Source organism: Physcomitrium patens, chromosome 25 (assembly GCF_059467195.1).
Source record: "Physcomitrium patens ecotype Gransden chromosome 25, ASM5946719v1, whole genome shotgun sequence".
NCBI lineage: Eukaryota > Viridiplantae > Streptophyta > Bryopsida > Funariales > Funariaceae > Physcomitrium > Physcomitrium patens.
The window spans coordinates 5528929-5545151 of NC_143434.1; the positions used below are offsets into that span (position 1 = coordinate 5528929).

General features: G+C 36.6%; 3 protein-coding genes across 3 annotated transcripts; 1 reads left to right on the forward strand and 2 right to left on the reverse strand.

Annotated features, from left to right (window-relative positions):
* The first annotated feature begins 500 nt into the window (after positions 1-500).
* On the forward strand, positions 501-2156 carry LOC112277369 (uncharacterized). Its single transcript, XM_024509570.3, has 2 exons — positions 501-961; positions 1449-2156. Exons 1-2 carry the CDS (start codon positions 625-627, stop codon positions 1775-1777), a joined length of 666 nt encoding a protein of 221 aa, XP_024365338.1. The 5' UTR covers positions 501-624; the 3' UTR covers positions 1778-2156.
* Positions 2157-3310: 1154 nt separating this feature from the next.
* Positions 3311-7951, reverse strand: LOC112277368 (protein DA1). The gene is made up of 11 exons (XM_024509569.3): positions 7501-7951; positions 7170-7350; positions 6453-6582; positions 6130-6265; positions 5827-5910; positions 5499-5618; positions 4996-5241; positions 4674-4736; positions 4339-4451; positions 4087-4145; positions 3311-3946 (listed from the first exon to the last, which is right to left on the reverse strand). The coding sequence occupies exons 1-11, from the start codon at positions 7633-7635 to the stop codon at positions 3663-3665; spliced, it is 1551 nt and encodes a 516-aa protein (XP_024365337.1). The 5' UTR covers positions 7636-7951; the 3' UTR covers positions 3311-3662.
* Positions 7952-13876: 5925 nt separating this feature from the next.
* LOC112277203 (uncharacterized) lies at positions 13877-15952 on the reverse strand. Its single transcript, XM_024509275.3, has 4 exons — positions 15722-15952; positions 15147-15325; positions 14719-14840; positions 13877-14554 (listed from the first exon to the last, which is right to left on the reverse strand). Exons 1-4 carry the CDS (start codon positions 15841-15843, stop codon positions 14423-14425), a joined length of 555 nt encoding a protein of 184 aa, XP_024365043.1. The 5' UTR covers positions 15844-15952; the 3' UTR covers positions 13877-14422.
* Between the last annotated feature and the right edge of the window lie 271 nt (positions 15953-16223).

Below are 16223 nucleotides of genomic sequence, written 5' to 3' on the forward strand. Positions count from 1 at the left end.
AGAAGTGACTCAGAATCGATAGCGAGCAGATGTGGAGAGACGATGCAAAGTGTGAGAGATGCGAGCCGAGGTCGAGAGGCCCGCGGGGAAATGAACGCGGCGGTCACCAGTGACCACAACCTCTTCTTGGAAGTGCATAGTTCGACGTTGATAGGATATCGTTTCAAGGCTGAATCCCAGATTCTTCCCGCGCTGCACTGAGATATCTCGGAGACGATGTGCTTAATTTCTAGTCGAGCACCTTTCATGTCTACGTCGGACCAAACCATGCTGAGGTCAAATTCGTCCTTGGAGTGCTGCCAGCACCTATTTGGGTATTCTGTTTCGGTTTTAGGATGCCGTGTATGTTGAGGGATCATTGCAAGGGTGTAGGTGTAGGAATTGCCATAAATGAGATCGATTCGCCGTATGATAGAATTCTAGGCTTGAAGTCGACGTTGAGTAGGTTTAGAGGATACCCGTGTTAGCATTAATTTTTTTTTTTTTTTTTTTGCATCTTCCGTGCGCAGCCCACAATGATGTAGATTTGAATGCCGTTTGATTCGTACTGGGACGACGTCTGGGTGAGGAAAATTTGTGGACGCAGGGGGGGGGGGGGTTGTATGTTCTAATGCGAGTGCTTCGATGATGGAGACCATGCAACTAGAGACCACTAGCGGCGTGTCGCTATCTGTGAGGATTTTCAAACCCACTTCCAACGTGGTGGAGAAGCCCGTCGTTATGGTGTTGGTGCACCAATACTCCAAAATGGGTGGATGCCAGGAGCTTATGCGTGGTATGGCGTACCGTCTTGCTGCCAAAGGCTTCACCACCATCACGTTCGACTTGCGAGGTGTCGGCGGGTCCACTGGAAAGCCAACCTTGACTGGCACCGCGGAGGTGCAAGACGTTGTGGCCGTGTGCCGTTGGGTCTCTCAGCATTTCCTCGCCCGTTCCATCGTGCTCATCGGCTCCTCCGCTGGTATCAATCTTTCCATCCTCGAAATCATTCCTTTCAGTGCAACAGCGGATTCTCTTTCTCTTTACGAATAGCAGGTTGCAGAGCATGCTGAATCCAATCTGAGTGCGGCTCATAGTGGAGAAGTTTTCACAGTTCTTCGGGAACCTATTGCAATGTGTGTGTGGACACTCTTCTTTGTGGGGACAGCAAAAAGCAGGAGAGCCATCACTGCTTTAAGCTTTTTCTTCATTCCCCGTTCATACTTTGCTTGAGTGGAGGGTTTTGTCGTCTGGAAAATTTCTCTGCGTCGTTTCGTCTTTTGATTAATTTCCATCACTGCTAAGTAATGTAAACCTTCAGCCGAACTAGAGAAGGCACTCAGACCCAACTAATACCTATGAAGCCATGAAATTTCGTATTGGATCTCCACTTTTATATCATGAGAAATTCACGTGGTTTTAACATTTTAATTTTAGTTTTAATTCTTTGGTTGTGGCTCTGGCCACAGGGGCTCCTATTGCAGGAGCTGCAATTGAAACACTCAAAGAAGTGGTGGGCTACGTGAGTCTAGGCTACCCATTCGGTATACTGTCTTCCGTTCTCTTCGGTCGCCACAACAAGGTCTGTCTGCAATCGCAGAAGCCGAAGCTGTTCGTTATGGGGACAAATGACGGCTTCACAAGTGTTGAGCAGCTTGAAAGCAAATTGAAAACTGCAGCGGGTCGCGTGGAGAAGCGGCTGGTGCAAGGTGCGGGGCATTTTGAGATGGAAGGGCCGCAGTATGATGACCAAATGGTGGAGTATATTATAACTTTTGCGGAGAGTTTGCAAAGATGAGAACTGTGGTAAAATTTAGGATTGGCACCAGCCTCTCGTTCTGTCCTCTGACTCGCCTGATTGTGCAGAGTCCTACAAGGGCTGTAAATTTTCTGAGGCTGAGAGGGAAATTTCTCAAGTTTTTAAGTTTTCAAGGTACGAGTCCCATTTTTTGTGCATTTGAGTGTAGCAATCCCCTAGAGTAAAACATCATTTCTCAGATGTAAATAGTAGTCCTCAGTCTCCTAATGGCTGTGTACATTTGGCCAAATACGACGAGGATTGAAACGAGAGAGCTGAATAAACTCTGCTAGAGTAGGGGAAAAACTTGGATCTGACTCTGCTTAAACCATTTCTAATGTAGCCATTTGGGATATTTAATATGCTTATTATGCTAGAAGTTCATGGCAGTCTCTTTAACTTGTTTTAGCAAACGCTCCTCAGAATCTACCGCTAAGGGACTATCAATGCAACTAAGCAATACTAATTAACTCTCAAAGCCTCAAACTAATTCGAAGCCATGCCCAGTACATGAAACCTATTTGGAAGCTTCTTCAACCTGTCTTACAATCCGAAAGGCTTCATTCAGACTTCCCCTAAGTACCCAAACAACAGAAAGGCTTCGGATTAAGTGGGCACAGGTGAGTAAACTGATGCTTCAAATTCACAAAGGTTCCTCCACCTCCAGCACCTACTCCAATGCAAACTTATAGATACCCTCACACACACCCCCCAGGATTCAATTGCGTCAAGCCATGCTTCTCAAAAATACTTTGCAATTAGAGAGACCAACCTCTTGCCGAATTGAAGTCCAGCAATTGAAGTCGAAGCAGTACAAAATTTCCATGCAAAAAACATCAATTTGTTTTTGCGATGGTATCTGGGCCATACCAAGAGTTTCCACAGCATCGAGTTAAAACTAAAAACAAGGGTTTTTCCGTCCCTTCTGAATTAGACAAGACGATGGGAAATACTACATCAAATTTTAAGTATTGAAAATGCATTTTAAATCTACCAAACTTGCAACGTGCGTAACCCCATGCAAATGGCCCTTGCCAGATTAACTACAATGACAAATTGTGGGTATTATTTGAATTGTGAAGATGACTCACAATCCAAATAATTGTTTTTTGATCAATTGACATGTGTTGTCTTTGTCATCACCAATGCATGCATTATTGAAATGGTCCAATCTTCTCTTTTAAATTGTTTGTGGTTGTGTTATTTGAGAAGGGTCTTTGTGCATCATATATTTGCCACTTATTTTAAATGGAGTTGTAGAAAAAATTTCAACATGTAAGCTTGGATATGATTAAACCAAAACAAGAGTAGTGTCGTGAAACAAAGAAACAAGAATTGCTCACATTAATTACATAAAATACATATATTGTGTTTTTATTGTGAGGAATTGTTTGTAGTGACTAGATGAATTTGAAATCAAACTTTGACTTTTCACATCAAGAAGATCACTCCCTATTTTAGGGGTTAGTTTAGTTCCAGTCTATTTTCAGACTTGAAAAATATAGATCCTCCAAAAGACAAGTTCAAAAAGCCTAAAAAAGAATTTAATGGAGTTCAATATTACAAAATGGTAATAGGTTACATCTGTGACAAGAAAGTGATAAATACTAGATCTCAATATCGAATATCGTTCACTGAACAATCGAATTAACAAGTCTCCAGTCGTCATGCTCAATTCCATCTTTACGTCCTACTATGTTATTGCAGCTCTGCGGGGACGCAAAAAATGTTCCCACAACTACGAAATTCGCACAATTTTTTCGGCACTATGCACTGCCTCTGAAATATATTACAATAACTAAAGATTCGTCACCCATATAATCTCCAAGTAGGAGGAATTCAGAATGAAAATCTGCAATTAATAATTCAAGGAAGGTCTATTTTGCTATAAAGGGAAGTTACCAGTTAGACGGAGATGATCAAGCACGCGCTCAAGCCCAAATTGCTGTACAGCGGCCATCCCGTGCCGGAATCCATCCCCATAAACAGGCGATGAGTCAGAGGATATTTGGTGTAAATAGAATTCACCAAGCCGGGCTTCAATAGCAGCTGAACTGTTAGAAGATGATCTAGCACCTTTCAATTTTTTAAGTTCAGCTGTCAACCATATGTGCGACATGACTTGGCAGATACCCTCCTCAACATGAGGGGCCATGGGGCGAAAATTTCCTGCAGCAAATTTGCACCACAGATTTATCAGAATAGTGCCACAACCTGAAGAAATTAGCACCCTTGAAAGCATAGATATCTGTAGGTAGTGAACTGAGAATACTAATATCAACTTAAAATGTTACCGATTTTAATATTACCTTGCAGACGAATCCAAGCATGCATAAGTTCGTGAGCCAAGATAGACCCTGTGAGCAGTCTGCAGAATTCAAACAACCCCCGATCAGTAAACAACGATGGGAAATGAACAGAAAAATTGGGAACAAACTGCAGTGGCATTTTACATGCAGCTAGGTAGGTGAACAATAGCATAAATTGGCAAGGATAACGAATCTCGATAACATAATTATATATATATATATATATATATATCATCAGACAAGGGAACTTACCTAGGAAGTCCATACAGAACAAGTATGGCAGTGACCTCACAATGACGAGTTAGTTTCTGCTTTTCAGTCCGCAAATATCTCATTGGGTTTCTCGATTTTCCTCCCCCATATACCTGTTTACAATAAGTCAGGGGTACAACATATTAATGCGTGGGCCACGAGACGAGAAAAGTCATGATACGTGATCTTGTCATGAAAAGTCTCGACACACATATTGCTAAAGCTTTAATTGATCCACATTGATCTTAAATTTTATATCCTTTTTAGTGTTAATGTTTCAAGTTGCGTTATGAACAAAGCCCAAAACATTGAAAAACAGCGTTTGTGGATCTCACCGTGGTTATTGTTTGTTCCTCAGAAAGACATAACCCTCGTGTTTCCGCATTATGAGTGTGTCCCTGCCACAAGAAATCGTAATCAAGTCACTTTTCATTCCTTATAATTCCTCCTTAAATACCAAGATGTTTACTATGATCTATGCAAAACCCACACGTGATCTAAGTTTAGCATTTTCTGTGCTGTTAAGATAGTGGTTGCAAAAATATCATAGTATAGATACTAACAAGCAACAGAAATATGAAATTAAGACTCGTTCAATGGAAAATTCTATTGCGAAGGGACATTTTGTCCACAACGCAAGCATGAATACCCGCTTACATCTTTCTCGCCGTCCCGTGCTGCATTGAGTGCGCTTCGTGCAACCAAAAGCATAGGAATCTCCTGCGCGATCGGCATATTGATGCTCCTGTAATACTTCAGAATTTCTCGGTACAAGGGTTGGCAGGCCTGGTTATCCACCACTATTGTATCGTAACATTCTAGACAGACCTTACGATCATCCGCCAGTGATCCTTGAGCTCCAGTTATTTGAGCCAATGAAATGTATGTCCCTGGCTCCCCAGTCTACATCCAGCACGCATATTGTGTAAGGATTTGACATGTTATTACAATTTTGCAAAAGTGTACAGCAAGAAGTGCACAAGTACCAGCTGCAAGATTTTCTCTCTCAAACAGACTATTTGATGAATTTGCAATTTCTTGTGACGCACAAGTTTTTTAAATTACGGTCCTTCTATGGTCATAATTCTTGGTAAGCATTCTCAAGGAGTCATGTTTGTCTTCAAGAAGTACACAATCAACGTCGGCCCACACAGCCTTACCTCGATACGATCACAACTACAGCAACGAGGTGTGCCATCTCTCTCATGTCTTGGACAGTACTTTTGATTCCAGAATGGATGTGATCGGTATTCTATAAGTCCAGCTGGATTTGTTGGGATCTGCGAATGAAAACGGAAGTCATTGTGATGTGGCACTAGACAACAAGCCTAAAATGCTGAAGAGCAGGAGCGTCTATCCGCATCGCCAGATACCATCATCATAAACAGTGAATCAATATCACACTCATGACATTACGTAATGTTGAAATGGGTAGTATTGGTTTTAAGTTAATCTAGAAGAAAAGTCACATGAATGAGAAGCACTTACAAAATGGTTGCAAACCTCACACTTGGGATGGAAAATTTCCTTGTAACATTCCCGATGATAAGCTTCATTTCCCTGAACTGAGAACTGAGTTAAAAAAGAGACCACGGTTAGGAGTTTACCCTCATCTTAGCATCCAATAAGGAAAGACAGAGCAACTGAGTTCGAATGGGTTTGTATTCTCAGCTATAACACCTTCCTTTAGAACTTAATCGCTATCAAATGGCAGCAGCTTTGACAATGTTTGAATCTGATGGATGATGTAAAGGGCACTAGAGTACCACAAGAAAGTCTAAAAGCAAATACCTCGCGTTCTGCTATTGCATTATTGCATTTTTTGCAACAAAAGCAATTTGGGTGCCAGTTTTTGCCCAAGCAACTTAAGAAGCGCCCAAAACCTAGTGATTCACCACATCCGGCACAAACATTCATACCACTCGATCTGCAGCACACCAAAAACGATTAGAAATAACCTTTAATTTCACCCAATTGCAACCAGAAAGATCGATAAGTAAATAGAATCACCCGTGGCGTAACAGTAAATTGAAATTTTTTGTGCTCCTTTATATGTACATGTATACTCAAATACCGACGGACCAAACTTGATATGATCGAATTATCATACGTACCTAGATGGAGGAGGGGCGTAAGAGGAAGAATAAGCGTAAGGGTCGCGGTGCCCGAAATTCAAGCTCTCCTGCATAGCTCTTGCCAGTTGCTCGTCTTCATCCAAGTTGTTTACAGGCCGTCCGCCTCTTTCTGATAAATGAACACATGGAATATCAGATTCTGGAAAAAATGATTTAGTGGACCTAGCATCAGTTCGAACAAGCAAACAATCCGGGCACAAGCTTGGCCGGTATAAGGAACCCCACGTTCAAATCCTATAAACTGCACTTCCAATCGAGGCAGAGAACTTCTACATGAAATTCCAAAACGAGAAAGTGCTCAAGTCATTACGGTAATTTATTCCAAGTCCTAAAACAAGAGAATGCACGCGCTAAACCACCACGTTAAAACCCGATTCCGTGCAGGAACCAGAACCTCTGGGTAGAACTATGTAGCACCCCTATCACGTACATACTATCATCTGGAAAGCTAATAAAAATTCACAAGTTTCAACTGGGTAAAATTTTAAAACAATTACAGCAAGTTGTTCCTAGATAATGTCGTTGGCAGCCTAATCTTAACTTGATAAGGATCAATTAAAAAAAACTATTTGATGAATTGATGAAATCAATCCAAGTGAACAGATCACATGTGAATTAGGAGATTGGGGGGGCGGGGGGGGGGGGGGGTGCAAAACACAAACACAACCAAAACGTATAACGCATCATGACACTCACTAGCACTTTGGTATTCATCTTCAGACAGAGCAATAGCGATAGCTCTGTCAGTCTCTTCTGAAGAGGGTTCGCCACGTTCATACGAAGGCCTGTCATATTTAGGCGGTCTCAATTCATGATGCCTATCATAACCATGCCGATCGTTGGAATAAGAGCTCCCTACACCAATTGGTCTTGCATCCTGTCAAAAAACCATCAACAGAAGCATTCAACACCAAGTTCTGTAACATAATTTTGAGCAATTCATGGTAAATCTTTAAGATTATAAAGTTCCCAAACAGGAAAATACACTCGAGATGCACAAAAGACAGCCAGAACAGAAGATGCTTACATCAAAAATATTGGGGCCGTGCCAACCTCCAGAACTCTGTCGTGGCATGTACTCCGGTCTAGGATATTCAAATCCTTGATCGTAACGATAACTTGACCCAGGTTCGGCACCCAACCATTTGTCAAACCACCCCATCTTGGATCCTTCTTGTGTTCAAAAAACAAAAACGATCTTGACGCTACCAAAACGGTCTAGCTCACAACAGTCTTAACCAGTCTAAAACTAGTCTAGAGCCCCAAAACAACGATACGAGAGCAAAATTCACTGCTAAACTTGTTCGCAACACCGTAAATAGGTGACCCTGGCAGAGATCAACTCCACTAAGGGCAGCGTCCAATTGATCAACTCCGACCCTCAACTGCAAGAACCAAAGATAGAACTTCCACAAGCGATGAAACACACTTTAGCAAGCACAGGACTCACTGCACATCAAAGCTCCACGCGGAATCAAAACCCAGTGTCTATAATCACACACTCAAAACACTCAAAAATCAACCACTTTACTCGAAACTCGTTCTGCTGTGCGGAATGCTTGCTAGAGCACCGATCCTCTTAACCTCACTGCTTCTTCTTCTTTTTCTTCGATTTTTCTCTCTAATTATCCAAATTAGCCATGGCGATAGAGTAACGGATGTCAAAGATGGTCGGCGCTACTCACCCTCTATCCCTCTCCCTCACCTTACACCCCAACCTTGCTACTACAACAACCGATCCGTGATCTCCACACGGAGACGACCGGCTGCTGGACATGGCCCCAATTGCACCCTCCGATTCTCAGACCCACCTCACGAATCCATCGATCAACGCGTCAATCACCCACTGCGCGCTTTCCACGAAAACCAAGGAATTGCGGGATGGTTGACCCAACCCAGTGACGAACCTGGCGGAGAAGCCCACACCTCTGCACTCCCTCCCTCGCCTCCCTCCCTCGCTCGCCCGCGACAGTCCCCACCCCATTCGATCACGTCGCGCTACAATTGCCATGCGAATTCCATCGCACCATTCTTCCGAATTCGTCGCCACCCTCTCTCCTCCTCGCAATATCCCATCGCGGTTTCAGCACTCTCCCCCCTTTCCTTCTCGCCGCCGCTGCTTGCCTCGGATTACCGCTTCGTGTCTGGGTATTTGTTACTTTTTGGGTTACTTTAGCTTTTGTCTTTCACTTTTTGGCGGCGAGAGTACGGGGCTAAGGCCACGTGTGACATGGATACTCCAGGTGGCGCATTTTCGTTGGTTGTTCAGCTGGGCACCCGGTGCACGCTATTTCTGACGTGGACGTGGGGTGGGGGTGGGGTGGTTTGTGTGTGTCAGGATACCTGCGTGATTAATAGGGGTACGATTGTTTTGGATGAATGTGTTGTGGATGGATTTGTACGGGTGGATGGTCTGTGAGATGGATGTGTTTTGTTTTCGGGCCTGGCCACTTAAATAAATAAATAAAGGATCAGTTAGTATGGGTAAAGACAAAGGGGGGCTAATTTCAAGGCAAATTCAATTATGTGATCTATGTGTTGTACAACAGGTGTACAAAGATTTAATATCATATTTTCTACCAATGTTTAGATATGTATATATATAGATATATACAATAGTGGAAACCTATATCTTTGGCCACAATAAAAACATTGTAAACTATGTGTTGTAAATTAACTTTTTTTTTGAAGCTTCATATGACATGAAACTCCATGTTGCCTTATGTTGCCTTATGTTCTATGTTGTTCCACATTATGGTGCTTCTAAGCTCCATGCCTAGTAATCTTGTAGTATTACTCTTGGCAATCTACAACAATTGCATGCAGATCTTGATCTGTGATTGATCAAAAGTTGAGTTATTACTTCACTTTTGTTTCACTTTTGATGAAGACAATAAGATATATAGCCAATTAGAGATAGTTTTTGTCTCCTTTAATTTATCTCATTGGATTATCATCTCTAAGTTGTTCTATATATATATATATAATTTTAAAGTGGTAGTTGTATTGAATTTTTTTTTTCAATATTCTATTTGATATATTTATTTTAATCATAAAGAATTAAATACATATATTAAAATGATAGAAAAATATAGGAAACTCTATAAATACAATGAATCATAGCCATAAGAAACCAAATCTTTTGTCCTTGTGCAAGGTTTTGGAGAGCTTCATAAATTGTAAAAGTTAAGTGACAATGCAGAAGGTATTGTTATTATAAGTATAACTTTAGTTGTGTTCTAAAAAGATTTGAGGACTTTGGTTATGTTTGAGGTGCAATATAGATACAATATAGTGCAAGTAGATACAAGAAGAATTAAAGTGACAATAACTAAAGAATTTAAAAAAATTCACAATTGAGCAAAAAAAATTGGGATTTCAAACTTTTTGGATTTGAGTAGGAATATACAATGTCAACTTATGTGGACAAAGTTTTTAGGATTTGGATAGAAGTAGGGTATCTAATACATTAAAATTTTATGTTTATTATTATAAACACATAAGATTTAGAAAGAGCAATAAAAATATTAAATACAAACTAGCTTAAAATCATAAATTATTTTTCGAATACAAATAGATGAAGTATCTATATTCTACTAAACTTAAACTTATATTTGATAGGATTATTTTTTTGGATTTTTTTAGAAACTTCTATAGTTTTTTAATGTATTCCAAAGTATAATAAATTGTAACAAATTAGAATATAATTTAAAAACGGATTAATTATTTTTTCAAAAATATATTCATAATTTTAGTTAAAAAAAGAGGGAATTCCTACTTAATTTAATTTGAATTATAGTTTGATTAATTAAAATAATTTAATGATAGATTTAAATAACATAATAAGAATACTAAAAAGTGATATTAATATTTAATATTTATTTAAATAATTAATAAAAATAATCATTGGCAAAATAATCATAACAAAGTATAACAAGAATGTGTAGATTCTATTCATGGAGTCTCAATATCAATCAGAAAGTACGATGAAATCTAAAAACTAATGAAAATATTGGAGCAATGAAGGTAATGAAGCCATTAAAATTACCATATAAATTACATTAAAAAGTTCATCTCGTGAGTTTTTAAGAGTTGTCTTACGTGTGGCAACCAGTATAAAAGATATTATGGGAAAATGTCAAAATACAAAATAATAATAATAATAATAATAACAATAATAAATGGTTTGACATTAAATTTTAGTGAAGATAGGAAGTTGGAAATTTAGATTAAAAAAACCATTGAAAAAAATAGAAGTATATATGTATATATTTACAAAAATAAATCTCCTATTTTTATTTATTTTTTGTCTAAAAATTAAATACTTGTAACTACTTTGGAGAAGTCTTTTACATAGCTATTTACATAATATCCAACTTAGATGTAATATTTTATTAAGCTCAAATTACAACCGTTGTTATAAGAGCAAATTTAAGAAGTAGGAAGATTATTACAGCAAGATGTATAATTTACTTGTTTTTCATCATAAAGGTAGATCCTTGGTACACAAAGATTTTTAATGGATTAAACGGAAAATATAAATTTATTCTTATTTCATCTTATATAAACATCTTCGTTTTAGATACAAAGTATGTAATGAAAAATATATCTAAAGAAAAAATATGTATATATACATATATATATATATATAGATATAGATACACATATATTTAAAGTTCTTTATAGATATATATATATATATATATATATATATATATTTATATATATAACTTTTAAAAAAATTTAAGATATGATCAAATTAGAGATATTTTACTAAACAACTTTTTGATGGATTGTGGATGTAGATTATGTCGTGATTGAAAACTTTAAAGATAAGTCTGTGAATAGCACAAAGGTACTTGTCAGGAATAGAGGAAATACATAGAGCTTATTAAAATCTAACATTTACTTAGGTGATTGAATTTTTGTTAGAAAAATATCTTAGATTATTTTTAAATAATAAAAAATATAAAGTCACGGTTTTGAAAAAAAAACTAGATAAATTTAAAATTGATGCATCTACACAAAAAAAAAAAAAAAAAAAAAAAAATCTTAAAATGTAGAATTAGAAAATAAATAAATAAATAAATAAATAAATGCAATGTTATCAAATTAAAAAATTTACAAAAAACATCTATTAATATCTATAATATTCTACCTTGATGATCTGCATAAAAATAAACTTTCATTATTTTAAGAATTATAGGTTTTAAGTTGAAGTCTTCAACTTTTAGTTTTCAGATTGTCATGGAGGATGTTTTTGGAAGCATAATCAAAGAATTTGTTAAACTCTATAAATGTTTTTGCAAATACCAAGATAAGTCCAAGATTCAAAAGAAATTATACACCAAAGAAAGTACAAAAGAAAAAAAAAAGAAAAAAAAAAGAAAAAGATAAGTCCAAGATTCAAAAGAAATTATACACCAAAGAAAGTACAAAAGAAAAAAAAAAGAAAAGAAAAGAAAAAGATAAGTCCAAGATTCAAAAGAAATTATACACCAAAGAAAGTACAAAAGAAAAAAGAAAAAAGAAAAAAGAAAAAGATAAGTCCAAGATTCAAAAGAAATTATACACCAAAGAAAGTACAAAAGAAAAAAAAAAAAAAAAAAAAAAAAAACACCTAACTCTTTCATTAGATACTCAATATTCATATGATAATTATCAAAACAAAATCAAGTAGAATTAGGAATGTTATAAAATTAAAGGCAAGAAGCACAAAGAATACAATCTTGAATAAAGCGGACAACTTGTAGAGTTTTATGCTTTAAATTATTTTTAATTTTAATAAAAAAATATGTCGAAAATAATAAAATTATTACAACCAATAAAATAAGGCAAATAACCAAATAGAATAAAATACTATTTTTATTATTTTTATGGTAATTAAAAATATAGATAAATAAATAAATCTACGTGGTTTGAAGAAGATTAATAATTTTTATAATTATTCATAAGTAGGAATTTTCGATAAATTAACTATAATATGAACTATAATCTTATTAAACTTATAATTACTAGGAAATCAAATCAAACAATCAAAAGTATAGTTTACAAAAAAAAAGTTTACATCAAGTAAATCTATATATATATATATATATATTGAATTCAAGAATATTATCAAAGATGACTACTTTTGCTATTATAAAAAAGACTATATACAAAAACATCTTATTAAATATATACATATACATTTCTTACTCAAAAATGGTAAGAGGTTAAATTTTAATGATTAGAGACTTATAACTCTCTTTTATATAGATTACAAAATCTATGGAAGAAAAAAATAATAATAAATAAAACTATACAATAAGTTATAAATAATTCTTATAAAGTTTATGAAGTGTTTATGTAGTCAAGTTGTGTTTATTTTGCTCAAATTTATTTCAGATAACATTTTAATGATTCCAAAAACCACATATGAGAATAAATTATCCAATCAATGATTTTAAGTTGAAAATTTTGATTTTCGAAAGCATGTGGCAAGATATCCTAGATTGTTTTTAAAGATGAATTGAAACATTTAGACATTTATTTTAATTCACAAATATAAAAAATAAAATAAATGTAAAATAAAAACATATGTGTTGATGACAACTTGATTAATATGTTTATCATCAATAGTAGAGTAAGATTAGAATATAAATTATATTTATATCTTTCTCTAATGGAAAATGAAGAATTATAAATTCCAGTTATAAAAAAATCATTTGTAAATTTATTTACTTGGAGGAAAAAAACTTAAAAGTTAATTTAATAAGCAAATGTATTTATATTAATTCCTAAATGAAAAAAAAAAAAAAAAAAAATACAATACAATACAATTTGTGTTCTTTGTAGTTTTAGTCTTATATTAGACTTAGAAAATAATAGATCCACATCTTTTGCTTACTATTTACTTTTTTGGCACAATAAACAAATAATGTTAGATAGTCTTAGATTACTGACGATAATCTTTTTGACTTCTCTCTTAATATCTAGCATATAAATCCATTCTTATATTGATAAAATGATATATATATATTTTTTTCCATCTATATATTTACTTCATGTGGGTAGGCTTAGTAGTATAAGGAATTAGGACTACAATTTAAAATTTCTTATTATGCAATACTCAAACATAAATTTGTACCAAGGTTGCCTGAAATATGTGGTGTGTGTGCTATGAAAATGAAGAGGGGAAATGGCTTGACATAATAGATTCAAAAGTAAGCATAACTTATTTGCATCAATGCAAGCCTTTAATTATTTGCAAATCATTAATTAAAAAACGAGATAATCTGCTATACAGATTCATTCTTTTCAAGGAGATAAAACCATGTCAACAAAAAAAAAAAAATCACTACGTGTACTTTCGAGAATCAGCAGGAGTGACTACGAAAACGTGAATGAAGCAGAACACCATGTTGAGCCTGTGCAGACGTCCATCTTTGTTACAATCGAACTAATAGAAAACATGATTTGATACTCATCATGCTACTTTTAAATATTTTTTTCAGAAACTATCAGGAAAAAAAATCATCTCTTCCTACCACGCCACCTGATAAACGAAAACTCATGTTCATCGCTCTTTTATTCAGTGAGTACATGCTGACGAGTATGATAGAAAAACCGTTTTACTTGAATATCAAGTGTGCAAGAAAACATGCCAATACTTACTCTACGTGCGTTTACAGCCATCAGCTATCAAAACTTGCAGTATGAACTTTCTGCTCCATAGTGAATTTGCACTGAGGTTACAGATTGATAATCTCGTGCCACCCGCATTCGTGAGAGTTGCACAAAACTCGCCCCTTCACTTGATAAACTTCATTCGATGGTGTCTGAAATCATGTCCATGCAATGCTACCCAAGACGTAACACAAAAACGGCTTGCACCAGTAGCGATGTAAAAAAACAATCATGCTGATATACACGCCAATGCAAAAATAATTTGATCAGCAACACTTCTTTTATTGCTGGGCACTGTCTACTTTTTCAGTGTAGTCCGCCAGTTTCTCGTACTTCTGAAACCGTTCACATAACTGACCAAGTGCTCCAGGTGGGTGCTGCATCTTATTCAACTTCATGTCCTTCGACATTGCCTGCGAAACATAACCAAAATTGTTGAAACCCGTTTATACGACTTGAAAGAAAGAGAACAGGTGCGAGGATAAGAACTATGCTAGCCAAGACAACTATTTCACGTAGCTACAAAAATATCATAGGTTCGAACCATGCACAAACTGGATCAAGAGAGATAACTCACCACGTAGTCATCTCCATGTTTCAAAATAAGTCGACTAATGTAAACCCTTTGCATTGTTGTTAGTCTCTGAAGAGGTGCTTTCTTTCCGTCTTTTCTCTTTTTGTGAAGAACAGATTTCACATCTGTGGGAAGTCCGAAAGTAAGGAATACAGGTTAGCTTTAAGAGGCACCCTACTAGAAACCATTGATACGACGAGAAGTGTTCAAAAACCACAAGGACAATTTTCTGGTCCAATCTCGCTAACCTTCCCAAAATCAAGCAAGGTAACCGACTCAAACCTCATTCGCTTATGAATCCACATCTTATATGCTCTGCCAGAACAGCGCTCCCTCACAGTTCTACAGCCACATACACAAACCTTGCTATTCCAATAATACAGAGAAATAAAGAATCATCCTAACGACATTAGATAAGGGCAAGAGCTTACCATCAGGCTCGTCATCGCTACCATAAACCTCACTACCGTCATCTGACAACGGCTTCTGCAAGCTCACTAGCTGTACAACGTGACGTGTACCAGATCGTGCTCCCACAACATTAGGATTCGCCAAAATGCCCATCGACTTGTAATTTTCAAGTAGAGAAGCTTTTCCATCCCACTGCAACCTGTCCCAGAACACTCTTAATAGTCAGGAATTTTTCATTCAAAGGGAAAAAGCTATAGTAGACAGTCATAGCAATGCAAACACCTATAAGAACTCACAAGGTAAAATAAGAGTTCAGCTGCACAGATAAGCACAATCCTTCGTGGAACTATCAAGTGCTTAAAACAAGCTAAGGTAATCCTAATTTAAAATTTAGGAACATTAACTCTCCACGCCGCATCAGTTGTAAAAACCTAGTCCCAGAATTAATGCAGCTAAACTAAAAACACCGGCATCAACAAAATCAAATCGAATTACAGAGACAGCGAATTCTAACTTGGAGCTACCAAATCGAAACTACGAAAGCCCTAAACAACCGTGACGAGCACGCCGAATCGAAGTTCAAGGAGAGAATTACTTCGAGTCGGTTCCTGGAAACGTGAGAGTCTCGGGGGTAAGGGACTTGGGATTCTTGCGCTTGGGCAAGCCAACGCGCACTGTGGGATTGCTTTTCTTGAACGCTCTTCGAGATCTCCCCATTGTGACCGCGGCTGCAGCAACTCCAAGACCCTTTGCAACGGCTTGATTCTCCCTGAGGCTCCTCCTCACACCCCTACAAACCCCTCCGCTGTAAAACCCTCGCTCTGTCCCTTCTCCGGCACAATTAGGGTTTAGTGAACTGCCTCGGCTTCAGCAAGCGAGTTTGTTGGATGAAAATTTCGGATGATATCATATTTCATTTGCTATTTGTTCTGTTCGTTCGCATCTGATGGATGAATGAGAATACGAGTTGAGCGTGCCATTGAGACGACTTTCATTCGTATTAGAGGAATTATTTAAACCCTAATGAAAGTGAATAATGAGATGACAGTAACGAGTTAATGAAATTCATGAACATCGCCAAAAAATGTAAGTGTAAA

What these genes read in the sequence shown, in the direction of transcription:
- LOC112277369 (XM_024509570.3), top strand. Translation starts at nt 625, where the DNA reads ATGATGGAGACCATGCAACTAGAGACCACTAGCGGCGTGTCGCTATCT. An exon ending in GCTCATCGGCTCCTCCGCTG is followed by an intron (nt 962 to 1,448) that starts GTATCAATCTTT and finishes CTCTGGCCACAG; the next exon opens with GGGCTCCTATTGCAGGAGCT.
- LOC112277368 (XM_024509569.3), bottom strand. Translation starts at nt 7,635, where the DNA reads ATGGGGTGGTTTGACAAATGGTTGGGTGCCGAACCTGGGTCAAGTTAT. An exon ending in GTGAGGTTTGCAACCATTTT is followed by an intron (nt 5,619 to 5,826) that starts GTAAGTGCTTCT and finishes TTTCATTCGCAG; the next exon opens with ATCCCAACAAATCCAGCTGG. An exon ending in CACGGGACGGCGAGAAAGAT is followed by an intron (nt 4,737 to 4,995) that starts GTAAGCGGGTAT and finishes TTCTTGTGGCAG; the next exon opens with GGACACACTCATAATGCGGA.
- LOC112277203 (XM_024509275.3), bottom strand. Translation starts at nt 15,843, where the DNA reads ATGGGGAGATCTCGAAGAGCGTTCAAGAAAAGCAATCCCACAGTGCGC. An exon ending in TAGCGATGACGAGCCTGATG is followed by an intron (nt 14,841 to 15,146) that starts GTAAGCTCTTGC and finishes GACTTCCCACAG; the next exon opens with ATGTGAAATCTGTTCTTCAC. An exon ending in AACATGGAGATGACTACGTG is followed by an intron (nt 14,555 to 14,718) that starts GTGAGTTATCTC and finishes TATGTTTCGCAG; the next exon opens with GCAATGTCGAAGGACATGAA.